The 18,611-nt window shown below is 39.0% G+C and overlaps 2 protein-coding genes across 2 annotated transcripts; one reads left to right on the plus strand and one right to left on the minus strand.

The window, feature by feature from the left end:
• The first annotated feature begins 216 nt into the window (after positions 1 to 216).
• LOC137729848 (protein ALTERED PHOSPHATE STARVATION RESPONSE 1-like) lies at positions 217 to 3,889 on the plus strand. The gene is made up of 4 exons (XM_068468892.1): positions 217 to 1,307; positions 2,418 to 2,644; positions 2,733 to 2,950; positions 3,046 to 3,889. Exons 1-4 carry the CDS (start codon positions 383 to 385, stop codon positions 3,887 to 3,889), a joined length of 2,214 nt encoding a protein of 737 aa, XP_068324993.1. The 5' UTR covers positions 217 to 382.
• A 1,031-nt stretch (positions 3,890 to 4,920) lies between these two features.
• Positions 4,921 to 6,871, minus strand: LOC137729849 (protein CHAPERONE-LIKE PROTEIN OF POR1, chloroplastic-like). The gene is made up of 3 exons (XM_068468893.1): positions 6,463 to 6,871; positions 5,562 to 5,922; positions 4,921 to 5,155 (listed from the first exon to the last, which is right to left on the minus strand). The coding sequence occupies exons 1-3, from the start codon at positions 6,787 to 6,789 to the stop codon at positions 4,980 to 4,982; spliced, it is 864 nt and encodes a 287-aa protein (XP_068324994.1). The 5' UTR covers positions 6,790 to 6,871; the 3' UTR covers positions 4,921 to 4,979.
• Positions 6,872 to 18,611: the final 11,740 nt, after the last annotated feature.

Below are 18,611 nucleotides of genomic sequence, written 5' to 3' on the forward strand. Positions count from 1 at the left end.
CTCTGTTCAACGGTCCTTTTTAGCAGAAAAATTAAATATTTCCTTCCCAAAACCACAAAAATAAGTATAACAACACTCTCCTGTCTCCTCTGCTCTGCTGCCCCATCTCCTCTCTCTCTCTCTCTCTCTCTCTGTTTTCTGTGCTAGGAAATGAACTGGACTTCTGCTCTCAGAGAACTGGATTCCTAATTTTCTTACATTTCTCCAAAAGCTACATTTTTTACATAGAATTTCAGAGAAGCACATTGTCATTTTTGTCAAGAACCCACCTCCTTTTTATTTAAAAGAAGCCACATATTCCTCCAAAAAATCACCTTTCTGACTTTTACCCCAATTTTTTACTTCCCAAAAGCAGAAGGGCTCAAACTTTAGCAAGAGAGAGATGGGGGGATGTGTTGCCTCCAAGCTGGAGGAAGGAGGTGTAGTTGTGGCAATTTGTAGGGAGAGAAAGCGGCAGCTGAAGCTGGCGGTGGAGAAAAGGTACGCTCTTGCGGTGGCGCATTGTAAGTACAGCCATGCTTTGTTTGCGGTGGCTGCCGCCGTGGACTTCTTTGTTGCAGGCTACTCCTCCCCTCCTAAACCTTACCTCATCACATTTTCACCCCACTCTCCTCCGGCGGCGGAGGCGGAGGTGGTGGCTCCGCTTCCTATCACTGAAAATGTAATAACCAACCCAATGTTCCTTCAGCATAGGCCGTCTGAGTCGACCCATGAGTCCATTGCTTGTCACTCATGTGGTTCCTCAACGTCCTCAGACTCCTCTGAGGAGGAGAGAGAAGAAGAGGTGCAAAAAACAGAAGGGAGAGAACATGGATGTGGGTACTTTTATATGCAAATGCCACCAGCAATGCCCTCACCACAGAGAGATTTTGGGTGGGATTTCTTCAACCCGTTTGAGGCCGTGAGGCCGGAGGTTATAAGCGGGTACAGGCGGAGCTCCGACGAGGATCTGAGGGTGGTGAGGGAGGAGGAAGGGATACCCGAGCTAGAAGAGGAAGAAGAGGAGAGTCAGAGAGTTGGAGAGCAGGTAGAAAACAAGGCAGTGGTGGTGGAAGATAACGGCGGCATAGAGCAGCATGACGGCGGAGCTGAGGTGGTGAAGGTGGTTGACGAGGGGGATAATGTGAGGGAGGGGGAGCAAAAGGGGCTTGATGTGATTGATACACCAGCTGAAGGGAGGGAGCTGTTGGAAGCATTGAAGGACATTGTGGACCTTTTTTCTAGGGCTTCTGATTCTGCAAAGGACGTGTCCAGGATGCTTGATGCTAATAAACTGCAAATGCAGTCCGGTTTGGAGGAAATTAAAGGTGGTGGTTTTTTTTTTTATTTAATTCAAAACTTGAAAATTCTAATATTTATTTCCTTCTGTTGCATAATTAATTTGTTTTTTTATTTTTAGGTTCTTGATCCTTTTGTGATTTCTTTTGTATTCTTGTGTTTGTGTGTGTCCTGCTTCTAACCACAATCTGGTTGCTAGTAAGTTAGTTTGAAATGTTGAGAAAAATGTTGTATATTATGTGAAGGGAGCTGGAGTTCCAAAATAGTCATGCGGCAGTCTTTTGGGCTCTCGTCCGGATGATTATTGTCTTAAATGTCCAAAACCTTACTCCCAAATTGCTGCAGACTAACCAACGATTTGGGTTATGGACCTCAACATCGTTTCTTTTTCTCACAAAGTTGGAATATTCTTGCATATAAGGGCGGAGCCAATATGGGATCATTGGTTGTCATGGACCCCAATAACTTCAAAAACCCCATCTATATTTGTTTGTATATTGTATTTGACTCCTATAAATAGTTAAGCCAGACTAAATTACAATATGTTCTTCCTACTTCTATTTTCTTCTATCATATTGTATTCCTTTTCTCTTCTTGTATGAAATATTTCTTCTAACATTACTCCATAGTATCTTGTCTCCAACCTCGACAAGCCAGTAGTTGTCAACATATGTTGGCATAAACTTTCGGCATGTGTTGACAAGAATTAGTGGGTACTTACTAAGTGCTTGACGAAATGGCCCAATGAAGCTTTTTGGTTTATATTACGACCCAATTATTTTAAAATCCTGACTACGTCACTACTTGCACATGTATTTCTTTTTCATATTAGGGGAGGAAAAAACTTGGTTCTTTAACGATAAGTGTCATTCGTCCTTGCAGACAAATCACAGTTTGACGTGTGTAAAAGCTTTTCTTTTCTGATTTTGAAGAGTTACATCACATGCCAAACTGTGATTTACATGTACAGAAGAATGACACTTTCCACGTAAGGAGTTAAACAATGTTCACCTAATAAACACTCGGTTTATGTGGCAATAATGACTCCATATATGATTTGTTTCCTTAGTCCTTCATGTGCTCTATCTGTTGCTATTCATGAGTCTCTTACTTCGTTTCTATATCCTATTTTAATGCAGAGAACTCAACAAAGCTAATTGAAGCTATAACATGGCATAACTCGACTTCATCGTCTAAGCTTTCGTCATGTAAGAGTCTTGTGGCATCGAGATCTAAGGGTTCGTCAACATGGACGGAATTTAAGAATGATCTTTTCGATGATTATGGTGGAATGGATTCAGGAAGTCATTCACTTACTCTAGAAAGGCTATATGCCTGGGAAAAGAAGCTCTATGAACAAGTTAAGGTAAGCTATTTTCGCACCGTCTCCACGAGTGAACTAGTTCCTTGTTTTACTAATGTGGTCTGATTACCTAACATTTGCTTGCCTCTAGTCCGGAGATATGACACGGAAACTTTATGAGAAAAAATGCTCGCGACTTAAACACCATGACATAGGCGACAACGAGACCATTGACAAAACTCGAGCTGCAGTAAAGGATTTATACGCCAGGATCTTAATAGCAATTCGGAGTGCCGAGTCAATCTCCAAGAGAATCCAGATTCTGAGAGATGAAGAACTGCAGCCTCAAATTGTTGAGTTGTTGAAAGGGTATGAAAGTTTAACAGATTGAACTTAAAGCAGTCATCCAAATTAGTTTTCGTTGCGGGTTTCATCAGTTTACGTTTTCCTTGTATCTTGTGCAGCTTAATGCGCACCTGGAAAATTATGTTGGAATCTCATGAAACCCAACACAAGATCCTTTTCGAGGTGAAATCTTTTGCTGGCTCTGCGTATGGAAAGTTCAGCAACAACTCTCACATACGTGCTACGCTTCAGCTTCTCGTCGAGCTTCAGAATTGGCATGCGTGCTTTAAGGAGTACGTCGTTGCACAAAAGGCATATGTTGAAACTCTCCATGGTTGGCTAATTAAGTTTGTGGTCCCTGAGGAGGAATTATACTCCAGGAGCAGGAGTTCAGCTGCTTCTTATGGGGTTAATGGCCCCCCGTTGCTCATGATCTGCCATGATTGGTTATCTTCCATGGAAAAATTACCGGATACTTTGGTGACCATTGCCTTGAGAAGCTTTACAAAGGACGTGAGGGCTCTGTTGAATCAGCAAGGGGAAGAGCAGAAACAAAAACGGAAAGTTGACAGCTTAGCCAAAGAGCTCGACCGAAGAATTCGTGCATTCCAGAAGACAGAGAGCAGGTTTCTCGAGCCAAAGCTTGCGGAACAGAAATGTGAGACAGATATTGAACATAAGACCGAGTCCTTGACAGAGAGAAAGGAGCAGATAGACATGTTCAGAAGAAAGGTGGACATGGAGAGGGAAAAACACCAAAACTATGTGCAGGAAACTCAAAGGGTCACATTAATCGGAATCCAGAATGGGTTTTGTTCAGTTTTCGAGTCCTTAGCGGAGTTTTCCAGGGCTTCACAGCAACTGTACAGCGATCTCGTGACCTGCAGCGAAAATGCAGATAAAGCTGGGAACCCGGCGTATATAGAAGGCGGCACCAAGGATGATGAAAATTGCAGCAGGTGACATGGGTCGTTTGAGAATTGGGGATTTGTGGATTTGTATTTGTGTACATATATTGTGTCATAGCAGCTCGCTGAGACAATTATTGTGATGTTGTAGCAAGTAGTGACGAATTTCTATATGTTGATTCAATTATTTAAGTTTATGGGGGTGGTGGTGATGTAGCAACTCTCATGGTAGACTTATTTCCTTCCAAATGAACAGATTTTTCTCCAAATTTTCATGGTCATCCGACTTCCCAAAACATAAAAAATGCACAGTTCCTCTACTCTCGGATGGTTGCGGAGTAGAGAAACTTAAGTGCAATCGGCTTTTGAGGATCCTACATGCATCAATGATCAGAAATCATCAAGGCGAACGACCATAACACAACTCAAACCATTAAAGATGAAAAACTTTGTGATCTCTTCATGCTCCTCTTGCAACTCAAAAATCTTCCCCAACCTATTCATGGATGGCATTTCCAACATGGTTAACATTTCCACAATTATGCAAACACGAGTCATTTAGGGTGATAATTTTCACACCCATATTCAGCCATCAAATTGAATAAATCAAATGAAAACAACGACCAACATTAAACATGGTACGTGAAAGTTTAAAAATGTGTGTTTATCATTTCCCTTCATTTATAGAATAACCCAACTCAATAAACAAACCTTCCTCCCCCCTAAAAGCCAATAAATCAGACCTTGTCCCACCATCCTACTCCACCATGTTTTTTGGTTCAGCCACGACTTTCTCTGCTGGCCAAAGACGTCAAGCTCAAAGATCTAACAACAATCAACACACTTGGCTTCTATCACCGTCCTTTTAATCTCTAACTCACGGTAGCGAATGAATGACTTTGGACGGAGAATTTGAAGTTATAAAGTTATAAACAAACTCCAGAATCCACAGTAGAACAAGGAAAAGACGAAGGTGAAACAGAGGAAGAGAGAGAATGGGTGAATGAGTGAACGAGAAGTTTCACTACTTTCTATTGTTAGTTTTGTACAACATGCAGTGGTATACATCCTAAGTAGAGCTCGATATGATCTTGCCAATGAATAATTACAGATTTCACCATTCAAGTCATAGATACAATTTTCTTTTACTTTAAATATAAGGAGACCACTAATTGCAAAAAAATTATAAATTCGCTTACTACGGCAGCAGGAGAGTGGATACCAAGAAACGGAACAATGTCTACTTGCAGAAAATTCTCTACTGCTGAACCCACCACGGCACCAGCAACAAGCCCCCCTACTGTTATGATAGTCGCCTTCCCTACAAAGATGAACGGAAAATTACTCTGAAGCTTAATGCCTAATATCAGATTTAGAAAAACAAACCAAGAATCTATGGAACCTGAACTGCATTAAATAAATGCACCTGTCCACATAGCAGATGCGGAAAATTTCAGGTTAGACATACCTTTTTATTAACCAATCAATACTTGTCAACCATTTTCTTATATAGTGGTTAAGGACAAATGGATAAAACTGTTATTAAAGGTGGAGGTAGATAACCAACCTAACTAAACAAAATCATGACTCTCATTCATGATTGACAAAATTATGCTAAACGGTAAGACAAAAAAACGAACAGAGGATTTATGATGTAGAAATTAATACCTTACGAACATCTAATAAGCGACAATAAAGAAATGTTTGTACATAAGAAAACTCCATACCTAACTTAATATTCTTTTTGGTCATGAAGTACAAGGAAGCTCCAAAGCTACCAGCCAGGATCAGTCCAGGAACATCAGCCCCTCCATACGGCCCCAAAGAAGAACCGGAAGCTCCATTGACATAAGTTAAGGCCATCAAAGCTCCATAAATACCAACTTGTACGCCCAGATCACTCGTTGAGGGCGTTTCCACTGCAATGGGTGGATTCTTCACAGTAGCCTGCAGCCACTGAGGTACTGATCCAATCCCAGAAGCACTCACTGGCTTTACATCAGCATAACGAACACTGCTATTCACAACTTTCCCCGCCCGTCGCTGAGTTAAGCTTCTCATAAGCAACATGTCGTATGCCGCCTCAACCTAAACTAATAATCATTAGTGATAAGGAAATCATAATCATGATATTACAAAATTCCAAACCAAAAGTAGAAACCACCATAATAAATTCTTGTGAATCTACAAACCCATCATCCAAAATTACCCAAAAAAAAAAAAAAAACCCCTATCATTGGTAGCTTGCAAGAAATAAGTTGAGTCTTTTGCAAATTTGTGGTCCTAAAATCAAATACTTCTTTGACCAATGAGTAAAACAGATGAATTTATTAACTGCACAAATCATAAACAGTCAAAATAATATATTAATTAGAAAATAATTATTTAAATAAATAAATTTACATGAACTAGAGCTAAACTCTACAGATTTCAACATACTCAACATAAAAAAAGGACCTTTAAACATTCAAATCTCCGCTATTTTTCAAAAAAAATAATTAGTTCAACTTCAGCCCACATTTGTTCGCACAAAACCCAGAAAAAAAAATATCAAAACGAGATTGGCATAAATTTCAGAAAGTCGAAAACTTCTACGAATTCGAATGGAAAATGAGGAGATGTAATAACCTGTGCAATCGCCTCCTGGTCATCTTTACAAGCCGCGACAATCGAGTTCTTGGCGCGAAGAATTTCATCGAACGACGCGCCGTCTGAGACGCCGAGAAGCTTGAGGGCGTTCTCGACCGACATCTCGAACGGCGCGTTGTCGTCGGCCCTGGAGCCGGCCGTGGCGGCCCAGGTTAATGTGCGGCGGGAGGGGACGATGGAGCCCCTCCAAGGCACAAATTGCATGGGGGGCTTTCGGATTCCGTTCGGGCCGGGGAGGCGGACGGGCTGGGGGAAGGAGGAGCCGGCGGAGAGGCGGTGGGGCCGGACGGAGAGAGTGACTGCCATGTGTTCGAAGAAATGTGAGGCTGGATTTGGTGCGAAAGAAGCGTGCGTGGCGATATGGGGGCTAATGAAAAGTAAAAAATGGGTTTCGTTTCAGGTTTTGGGGAGTTGTGTAGTAATGGACTGAGTCTTTGCCGTGGAGTGGGTCATCTATAATTGTGAACCGTTGATGGATATGTCATCGTGTTAACAGGATCAACAATAACTAATTAATGTACTAGCCGAGCCAAACCGAATATTATTATCCTAATGTTTAGTTTGTTTAAATTTGATTTCAAGTTCAAGTTAGGCTTAGCTTGCTTCTTTATATGACCTGAGCTAGAGCGGAGCTTAAAATTTTCAAGCTCAAACTATTTTGAACTATTTCTTATAATGAATTAATTCATGTGTGTTTAAACAAAATACATAAAATATAAAAATGCAAGACAAAATTTTCAAACACAATGCCTTATAATAGAAAAAATAATTTAGTTTTTTATAGATGGAATTCATTGAGACTAAGAGGTAGTTTGGTATTATTTTGCTTTTAAAAAAAAAATTGCTTCGGTTGTAGTGTGCAAATTAATAGTTATGAAATAAAACAGTTAAGTGTTTTATAATATAATTGTTAAATCTTCACACCTGTACAATCGTTAATTCCCTCTTGAAGATTTTAAGTAAGATACAATGGCCATATGTGTTACCCTTTTTTGTACCGCAACTGGAACTCCTGTTTTACTATGTGTACTGAAGAAAGAAAAAAACCTACTAAACTATCCTTTTAATATGGGTAAAAATGTATCCCATTTTGGTTTTTTTTTTTTTTTTTAATTTTGTTAATTGAATTAGTTGGACTTTGAGCCACCACATACGTATCTAGCAAGAGTTGAGTATATGTATTTCCTTCATACATACTATTGCGTATCGAGCTTGAATGATCTAGCCAAGCTCAAGCTTACCACGAGTTGTTTTGCAAAAAAATTGAGTTGCTCACAAGCTTACGAGCTAAACATAATAGTGCTCAAGCTCGGCTTGTTTCTTAATCGAGTCGAATTAGGCATGACTTGGTTTTTTCACGAGCAGAACCCGGTGCAAGCTCGAACATTTTTGAGCCAATTTACAGCCCTAATTATACTAGAGTGTTGCTAGATACATCCATTGCCTTATTTCTCCACCCACATTATAATCCTATCCACTATTAAAAAGTTTTAAAAAATTAAAATTCTATTTCCCCACCCACTATTATTCCAAAAATACCTTTACCAAAGCACCACACCTCTATTGTCCTATTTCCACTACCAGTCCCTTGAACTTCCTTTAGCAGCAAAATATGTTAATTGGTAGCCATGGGTGCAAGTTAAGATGACAAAGTAGAGAAGAAAGAGTAGCCCGTGAAGAACACCTAACCCTCTTCCTCCTTAAAGTGTGATTGTGTAAATCCTAGATTAGATTTGATACTAATTCCCTATTAGGACTTGTATTCCTTGGAGGAGAAGGTTTATTCCCTCCCTTATTACTATAAATAAAGGCATTGCGAAGGGATATAACGTATCATGTACACAACCCTACAAACAAATCTCTCCCCCTACTCTTTCTTCTGCCGTGCCTCCTTCTTTCCCTTGTCAGATAAAATAAGCCACAACACGTTATCAGCACACTCCTATAGCTGCGATTAGGAATCTGATGTGGAAGTTTTTTTGCATCAAACCAGTTCATCAATATCATCACGCAATCAAGTTTTTCCAAAACAACAGTTTTTATCTCGATATTTTTGCAACTCTAATAGCATGAACAATCACCATAATGCATGACCCAACTTTACGTTTTTTGAATTTTAGATTCTACATAAATTGTGTATGCATTATATTCATAATTGTTGAATTATGTGAATTAATATTGCCATGAATCCCATCAAATATCTGTTCATGCATTGAATTATATTAAATTATAATCTGGAATTGAATTGAAAATTGAAAATTGAAATTTTTTAATTAGGGTTCAGTGAAAACCCAACGTGCAGCGTCTCTAAGCCAAGTCGCCGAGCTATCCTTGAGCTGTGAGATCACAAACCGGAGCGACGGACTTCAGGTTTGAAAAGCAGAAAACCCGACGCCTTCCATGGCGTCCCACTGTCGCAAGCCGGCCTGTAGCCAGGCCTTGCCCATGGGTCACTGTCCCAACGATTTGCAGTTCGTCCCCGACGTCGTTTAACTGAGATTCGTTCGAATCTTATTAGATTTTTTGAAATTCTGATTTAATTTTCTAGGGTTTCTAAAATGTTGAGAGATTTTCACTCTCCGTTCACCTTTATGGGTCGCTGTCAAACCTGCGACCTTTCATCGTGATTTTTGTGCCACGACACAACGTTTGCAGTGGTGGCACTAGTCTTTTTCTCCGATGAGATCACCCAACTTGGCTGAGGTGTTTGGTTGGAAACCAAGCCCACATAGACTTGGCATGTTCTCAGTGAACACCAACCCTTTAGGTTTTGGAGCTCTTCTCGGCCCAACACCGGCTTTCTTGGCCACGATGTTCCTATGTCCAATCAGTGGAACCCAACCCACGTGGCTGTTATGGATTCCATGCACCGCATCGCATCGGATCCCAGCCCATGTGTTGGTGTATCCATGTTCGTGTAGCACCAAATCCGAGCCTGTTTGGGTCTATGTCTTTGGGTTTGCACCTGCAGCCTATTTTTCTATAATGCTCGGCCTACCTATAGTTAGGCCCGTGCTTACCCCAGCATAATTTTGGTCCTGGACCTCACGGCACCAGTTCACTCAACCCATTCATGGGCTTTGCCCACTGTTTTGGGCCCTGAATTTTAAGCACCTATTTTTTTTAGGTACCTTGGGTTTATAATTTTTCTTTCAACCTTTAATTTTGGCTCGAAGTCCAAATAATTAATTAAATTATAATCATAGGCCACAAAGACCTATTTGCATTTTTTTTTTTTGGTTGCATATTTCTGTGTATATATTTGTGTTTGTCTGTAGTAACATATAAACATAAAGTTCATGATTCTTTCAAAACCCGAAGTTTTTCGAAACATGCCTTGTTTGAAAACTTGAAGTTTTTCTTAAAAATCACTCATGAAAACCTGAAGCTATTTCATGTAACTTTAAACCAATAAATGTCTATTATAACCTGAATATTCTACTCCTATGTGAATGGATTGATTTGTCTCCATGACACTAACCACATTCTTGTCCATTTATTTTGTCACAAGGACATGTCGAATTTAAATACACTCGACTTCACCTCTTTAGAGGTCTCTGGAAGAAACTACCTCAAGTGGGTCCAAGATGTAAAGCTTCACCTCACCACAAAGAATTTGCACCCAGCTATTAAAATTGAGACGGATAACCCAATGGTGAAGCTAAGAAAGTCACTGCCATGATCTTCATCTGGAGACATATTCATAATGCAATGCAAACCGAGTACCTTGTTGAGGAAGATCTATGAGCACTTTGGGTTGGTTTGGCTGATTGTTTCGATCACCAAAATGACATCTTCTTGCCTGGAGCAAGATACGACTGGTAGCATCTGCGCTTCCAAGACTTTAAGTCTGTGAATGAACATAATTCTGAAGTTTGTCGAATCCAATCACTTCTCAAGTTCTGTAATGAGGACTAACCAAAGAGGATCTCCTGAAGAAGACTTATTCGACCTTCTCTGCTACCAATATTGTCATGCATTAACAATTTAGGGGTCAGAAGTTCACTAAGTTTTCGGATTTGATCTTTGTTTTACTTCTTGTTGAAAAACTGAATCAGCAGTTGCTGAAGAATCATCAAGCTCGACCTATAACAAAAACCAACACCCAAAATGACAACATAAGCGTGGTAGGGGAGGCCAGAAGTCACCCCTTCAAGGTCAACAAAGCCAAGGACCATCTAAGAGAGGAAACCGAGCCCCGAAGCGTTCTAACCTCGTTTCGAAGACCTCGAACTTCAAGAATAAAGGCAAAGCCCCCTGACACCATGCGGATATGTGCTACCACTATGGTTCAAATGACCATTAGTCCCGTGTTTTCCGTGCCCCCCTAAGGTTTTAGCTGAATATCATTCTCATTGTACAAAGTTTGAATCAAACTTTATGCAAATAGATGAATTGAAGAGTACCAAGATTGAGGTTTTTGATTTTCAAGAGGTCGTTATCCCTATGGAAGATTAGAATCTTAGACATGGACCATTTTTTTAGTTGAATTTTTAGACCCCTGGGGTTGAATTCCACTAAGTGGCCAACCCTTCCTTGATTTTTTTTTTTTTTTTGGTTCAAGTTTGAACAATTTTCCTTTATGTTTGGATTATTTGTTGGTGATTTGTTTTAATTTTGGATATTAAGTTTTTTAATTACCATCCTCGAATACTTAAATTATTTTGAATGGATATTTGTTTTTAGAACTTTTATACATGTGACTGATTCAAAATTAATTTTATTTCTAGGTATGACTAGTGGGAAAGTTAGTTGTCTGGCAGATAGTGTAACCATGAACACCATTTTGTATGAATGAATCTATTTCACTAACTTCATACCTAAGAATGCACCTCTGACAACCCTCTCAAGCCCATCCAACCTAATTGAAGGATATGTTAAGGCAAGTGTAATGTTGTCCAATGGTACAATCTTGACCATTGATGAGGCACTTTATTCTCCACGTTCCAGAAGAACGTTGTTGAACTTCAAAGACGTTCGAGACAATAATTACCAAGTGGAAACCTATGTAGAAAACAGAGTTGAATTTCTATGCATCGTTTCCTACGAATATGGCCAGAAGTGTGTTTTACATAAGATAAAGCGTATCCTGAGTGGTTTGTATACTACAACCACATGCCCTATATAGAGCCACTTGACACGTAGATTATACGCACACAAACTAAACCCTATTTGTGACAATTGTAGTAATGATGTAAGTAGGGATCGTTCTAACCGGGGATTAACTAGGGGTGCTAATCTAATTTGAATTGACTTGAAAACACAAAAACTAAATGTAAATACTCTTAACAAGACTACTATGACTCAAAATGGCTTTGAAAAACTCAAACTGCCTAAAACAATCAAACTGACTCAAATAGAAACTAGAACTTGATTTAGACGAATTTGAAACTGTTTATGACTCCAAAAGCTTAAGGATACAAAAATAAAACAAATACGAATGATTAAGACTCAACGAAATATGGGGGAAATGTGTTTGGACGATATTAAATTAAATGGACAGAATATAATTAAGGGCAAAACGTAAATACAAAGGTGATAAAAATATGGATGATGGAATAGCCAAGGGGTTCTTCTCCACACATGATACACTTGCATACAAAATTGATTCTCAGTTGGTCTTTCGATAAGTTGTGAAACTCAATGCTCCAAGTTAATTAGGTCCGCTTAAATTAACTTTCAGATTTCCCTAAATTCGTTGGATTGAATGGAATACGCATTACAACCAAATTATTCTTAATCAAAGTCCCTAACTATGGAATACGCATGATAGAGACATTCAACAAAGATCATTAAGTTCAATGAAAATTATAAGTGTTGACGAGGCATTCGTTACTATGGAATACGCATGAAACTTATGCCAAGAATTCGTTTAACGCGATTTGTTTATAAGCAACCTCCACTACTTGTGAATATAAGTTCATAACGATTAGGTGAAACTCACTTATATTCTAGCGTCATATTCATGCATGAAAATTAAGCTTGCAATCTCAATGAACATACATAAATAAGTTATCAATCAAACAGTTAAACGAATTGAATCCACAACTTATGAAATTCCAACCAAAAGTAATCAATTCATATTGCAAATATAAACATAGTTTCGAATCACCCCCTAGCTAAAGGGGGTTTAGTTCCTCATAACTTTGAAATCAAAGAAACACCTAAACATTCCAACAACTCAAACTTGAATTGTATGAACGTTTAGGCACTCTTATCTTCCATTCTCATACGTACAAAACAAAGAGAATTAAATTTAAACTTTGAAATCAAAGAAACACCTAAACATTCCAACAACTCAAACTTGAATTGTATGAACGTTTAGGCACTCTTCTCTTCTTCGTTGTTGTAGCACAAGGTCTAAGGTGAGTTTTTGGGGGATGAGTGGTTTGGGGGATTATGGAAATGGAAGAAATGGAGGAGAAAGGGAAGGGAATGGTGCAGAAAATGGAGAGACTCACGGCTAGGGAGAAGATGGAAGTGTTTGTAACTGAAAATGTGTATGGAAGAGTGAGTGAATTTTGAGGAGTGTTGGATGCTTATTTATAGGTGAAATGGGGGAACAAAAGAGGGAATATTGCAGCTAGGAGGGGATGAATGATTATGGGTGCATGTGTTTGGAATAATGAAGGGGGAATGTATGTAATAAAACAACTAGGAAAAGTTATGGAAAGCTGGAAATGGGAGTGGGAACTCACGGCATTGTTGGGTTGTTTATGGGAGAATAAATGTATGATAATGGCTAAATAATTAAAGGGAATGAATGGGAGTGACACTAGGTTGGTTATGCATGTGGAATGTGGCTGAATTGTTGGTGAAATGATGAAATGGAATGCTGAAAAGGTAGGGAACTCACGGCAACAAGGGTGTTTGTTTGTGTGAAGTGTGTGTGAATGCATGTGAAGATGCTAATAAATAATGCATGTAGGGTTAGGAAATAAAATCATAACTTAAAGGGAGATGATTAAAGGGTGTTGAAAGGTTTGAAATGCATGTGTAATGGCTGAAATTATGAAGAATGAAAGCTGGAAAATAAAAGGGAAAGCTGGAAATGGGAGTGAAAGCCCACGGCAAAGGGGTTTTTGGTGGTGTAAATGCATGTGAATGCATGGCATTTGAAGTGATTGTTATTTGGAAATGAATGTGATGCATGTGAGTTAGAAATGTGGCTGAAATGATGAGAGACAAAGTGGAAGAATGTGGTTGAAATGGTTGAGGAAGGCACGGCAAGGGATTAGGGGGAACATGTGCTTGTAGGGTTGATATGTTTGAAGATGCATGTGTTGAATTGGTGGTTGAATGATGAAAGAATAAGTGAATGATTATGATAAGTGATAAGTGAATGATTATGATAAGTGTATGATATGTTAAGTGATAAATGAATGATATGTTGAGTGATAAGATAAGTGGTTATTGATATGTAGATGAATGAATGATATGATAAGTAATAAATGAATGATAAGTGGTTATATGTAGATGAATGAATGATATGATAAGTAATAAATGAATGATAAGTGGTGATGATAAGATAAGTGTATGATATGATAAGTGGTGAATGAAGGAGTGGAATGTTGGAATGTTATGCACGACTAAGGATATAGGAAAGGTTTAAATATCCTAAAACTAAAGGGAACAAGGTTCCAACACTTTGGTCTTCAATTAGGTTTTCAATTTCGTCCAACACTTTGGCTCCAAGCATAAGCTATCCATCCTTAGCCCAAAAGTGCTCCAAAAGTCTCCAAAATGCATCTTTTTGCTCCTTTAGCCCTTTCGGCCTACAAACACACGAAAATAGCTTAAAGTACTAAAATAACTAAAGAAACATAACGTAAATGCACGAGAACAAGCCATTTAAGTCGCATGAATATGCTCCTATCACCACTATGTGGCCGGCCCTACCTCAGGGACTGTGCACGAAATTACACTTTGGCATGATCGTTTGGGACACCCTTGACGAACAGTAATGTGCCGTATCCTCAAATCTTCACACGAGCATCCATTAACCCGAAGCTTATTCAAGGAATCATATGTCAAACTTGTTTTATGGGAAAGCTTATTATTAAGCCTTCTTATGACAAGATTCGCTCGAATATTCATACTTTTCTACAAAAGATTCAGGGGGACACTTGTGGACCATTTAGATATTTTATGGTATTGGTTGACGCTTTTACACGTTAGTCACAAGTGTGCTTATTGTCCACAAGGAATGCTGCCTTTTCCAAAGTGTTGGCTTAGGTTATCAAGCTCAGGGCTCACCACCCTGATTATTTGATCAAATATATTCGATTAGATAATGCTGGAAAATTCATATCTAAAACTTTTGATGACTATTGCATGTCAGTTAGGGTTGAAGTTAAACATAATGTACCCTATGTTCACACCCAGAATGGCCTGGCAGAGGCATTTATTAAGTGCTTACAAATGATTACTCGATTGTTGGTCACACATACCAAGCTCCTGATCGCTACTTCAGGCTATGCAATACTACATATAGCCATGTTAGTTTGTTTGAGGCCTATTGTGACCTAACCATATAGCGCCCTTCCGTTGGTTATTGGATACGAACTTGACATATCACATTTGCGCATTTTTGGTTGTGCGGTCTATGTGCCGAATTTGCAACCCTTACGTAAAAAAATAGGGCCTCAACAAATGATGAGAATCTATGTCGGATATGATTCTCCTTCAATTATTCGTTACTTAGAAACTTTGACAGGCAATGTTTTTACCCCACATTTTGCAGATTGTCACTTCTATGAGACAATCTTCCTTTCGAATTATCATGGACGATTTCCACCTTGCTCATTTAGATTCGCACACCGCTCAGTTTGAAACTGAAGTGCAATGCATATTAAATCTTCAAAGCATGTCATATGTTTTCACAGATCTAGCGCGAGTGACAAGATCATATATTCCAGCTGCAAATGTGCCTGCAAAGATGGATGTACCAAATGTACTATGAACCTCCCTCATAAAGGCCTCGGACGCCACTTCGGCTGATTCATGTACATTAGCAGCTAGCCAATCTTCTACCCCTACACAAAAGCGTGGCAAACCTCTTGGTTCAAAGAATTCACACCCCTAGAAAAGGAAACCCATGGCACATGCTGTTGCGCCTACCGTGAATCCGACTATCGCCTACTCATTCTATCCAACTCATGAGGAAAGTTTAGATTACTGAAGCGTCCTTGAAGAGACGAATCCACCTCCCAAGAATCGCCATATTTTGGTCTATTATGCTAGCTTCGATGATGTTTGTAGTAGATAATGAGATCATGATGTGCGATGACATTGAACCCCATTCCATTGATAAATGTCAACATATAACTAATTGGTCAAACTGGAAACAAGCAATCCAAGTCAAACTCGATTCGCTTGCAAAACGTAAGGTGTTTGGGTCTGTAGCTCCTACTCCTCTACATGTGAAGCCCGTTGGCTACAAGTGGGTTTTCGTTCAAAAGCGTAATTAGAAGAATGAAATTGTGCATTACAAAGCTCGTCTTGTTGTGCAAAGCTTCTCACAACGCCCCGAGATTGACTATGACAAAACTTATTCACTCATTATAGATGTGATTCCTTTTTGCTACCATGTCAGTTTAGTAGTTTTCAAAACACTAAGTATGCATCTTATGGACATAATAATTGCGTATCTCTATGGGGATCTTGATATGGAAATTTATATGAAAGTTCCCGAATAACTTACTTTGACTAGATCAAATAGTTCTAAACCTCATAACACGCTTTCAATTTGGCTAAGGTGTTCACTCTACGGTTTGAAACAATCCGGAAGAATGTGGTATAACCGTTTGAGTGAGTATTTGACTAGTTAGGGATATATGAACAACGAACTATGCCCTTGCATGTTCATCAAGAACTCACATTCCAGTTTTACGATTATTGCAGTTTATGTAGACAACATGAACCTTTTAAAACTCTTGAAAAGCTCGACAAAACTGTCGCACACCTCAAGTCAGAATTTGAGATGAAAGATCTAGGAAAGACTCGATACTGTCTTAGTCTCGAGATAGAGCACGGTTCGGATGGAATCTTAGTACATTAATCGAACTACAGCCAGAAGGTGTTGTCTTGCTTTAACGAGGATAAAGTGAAGCCTTCAATTGTTCATATGGTCGTTTGATCGCTAGATGCGAAACGAGATCCCTTCCGTCCAAATGAGGATGAAGAATAGATGTTGGAACCCGTAGTTCCTTCTCTAAGTGTGATAGGCACTTTATTGTACTCGGCTCAATGCACTAAACCTGACATCTCATTCGTTGTTAATCTTTTGGCAAGATACAGTAATGCACTGACACGTAGACACTGGACTGATGTTAAAAACATCTTCCGTTACCTTAAGGGTACTAAGGATATGGGCCTATTCTATCCCTATGGATCCTTAAGTGATACTGCAACCCCCTCGATTCTTGAGTCAATTCCCACCTTGTTGGTTATGCCAACGTAGGTAACTTATCTGACCCGCACAAGGTGCACTTTCAAGTGGGGTTACATCTTTACCTTTGGAGGCACCGCAATATCTTGGAGGTCAACCAAACAAACTTTAGCTGCCACTTCATCTAACCATGCTAAAATACTCATGTCACATGAAGCTACTCGGGAATGTTTTTGGCTGAGAGCAATTATGGATAGAGCTCGCAATTTCTTACACGACCCGTTAACACGACACATAAACGACACGAAAATAACGGGTTTCGAGTCAACACAATAACTAATCGGGTCACACAATAAGAATCCGTTGATAACCGGTCCTTAACAAGTTTACACGAAGGTGACATGCAGGTAACTCATTTCAATACGTTAAGAAAAAAGTTATTTTGATGATTTTAATTTTTTAAAACTACTAAAAAAAACTTACTATAAAATACAGTAGCCATAGTGTATAGGGTTGTTTTATTCACATCCCACATGTTGAATACAGCCCCATATTTACTTTATTAGTTTAAACTTATCTTAATACACCTCATGTCTATTCCCATAATACCCTCAAACCTCACATTCTCTACATACACCCCACATATCTTCATCCTAGGTGCACTGCCTTATGATCTATCATGTTAAGCTCACAAAAATTGATAAATTGGATAACTAGCCAAAAATTGGTACCTGTCGATCAGAACCCTAATCGATTTAGATGTGAACCAAACAAAGAATTTGGTTATCTTCGAATAACATGAATTTAATACGTTCGAATAACAAAAACTTACTACAATCGAGTTTGTGATTTGTAATGCATTCATTTTGTGATTATGTGTTTTATTTGGATGGGTGGGTCTTAGGGTGCTTTTGTTGTATCGAATTATCTCGGACTAAACTAACTTTAGGGACTAAGCTGGATTGGCTTAGACTAGACTAAGCTGGACTGACTTATTGAAGCGTTTGGGGCAGTGTCAGACTAAAAAACAAGATAATTAACCACTATAATATTATATTATTTAATACACATCTAATAATATTTTATTATTAATTCAATAATATTTTATTACTAATTCAAGCTTTTTCTTTTTTATTTCTAAAGCATCTAGAACTTAGAAAACTCCACCTCTCTCTGGAGAGTTCTTCCATTTTCTTCCTCGTTAGTTTTGTCCCCCATTACTCATTTTCTCTATCTTTTTCCCTGCAACACAACATCCTTCAAATCATCCCCAAAGCTACTCTCTCCTCCCTCTTTGTCTCTCTATTTCTTTTTGTCCCAAAAGCTACGATCTCCCTTTCTTTATCCATTCTCTCTGAAATTTTCTGGGAAAAAGGAAAATTTTCTGGATATTTTCAAGAATAAGGAAGAATTTTGCTATTGCGATTGTTGTTATCGTTTACATATATGTTTTTGAATTTTGGTGTTGAGATTTAAGCAATGGGTGGGGCTAGGTTTCAGATCTAGGCATGGGTTAGCAAATAGAGTTGCCTAGAAGCATTCTTGTAGATTTGTAGTTCATAAGACTTGTAGCATGAGATCGTCCTACGCTGGTTTGGAGACGGGATTAGCAATCCCATAGTTTTTAGGGGGCTTAGCTAAGACCGGCTATGCCTTGTTTTAGTCGAGGCGGGTGAGAGTTAGTCTCATTAACTCTAAGCCCTATGGGGAGCAAACACAGGACTGGACTAACTAGTAG

The sequence above is a fragment of the Pyrus communis genome, chromosome 3 (assembly GCF_963583255.1).
Source record: "Pyrus communis chromosome 3, drPyrComm1.1, whole genome shotgun sequence".
Taxonomy (NCBI): Eukaryota; Viridiplantae; Streptophyta; class Magnoliopsida; order Rosales; family Rosaceae; genus Pyrus; species Pyrus communis.

What these genes read in the sequence shown, in the direction of transcription:
- LOC137729848 (XM_068468892.1), top strand. Translation starts at nt 383, where the DNA reads ATGGGGGGATGTGTTGCCTCCAAGCTGGAGGAAGGAGGTGTAGTTGTG. An exon ending in CGGTTTGGAGGAAATTAAAG is followed by an intron (nt 1,308 to 2,417) that starts GTGGTGGTTTTT and finishes ATTTTAATGCAG; the next exon opens with AGAACTCAACAAAGCTAATT. An exon ending in AGCTCTATGAACAAGTTAAG is followed by an intron (nt 2,645 to 2,732) that starts GTAAGCTATTTT and finishes GCTTGCCTCTAG; the next exon opens with TCCGGAGATATGACACGGAA.
- LOC137729849 (XM_068468893.1), bottom strand. Translation starts at nt 6,789, where the DNA reads ATGGCAGTCACTCTCTCCGTCCGGCCCCACCGCCTCTCCGCCGGCTCC. An exon ending in ACCAGGAGGCGATTGCACAG is followed by an intron (nt 5,923 to 6,462) that starts GTTATTACATCT and finishes TTATTAGTTTAG; the next exon opens with GTTGAGGCGGCATACGACAT. An exon ending in CAAAAAGAATATTAAGTTAG is followed by an intron (nt 5,156 to 5,561) that starts GTATGGAGTTTT and finishes TCATCTTTGTAG; the next exon opens with GGAAGGCGACTATCATAACA.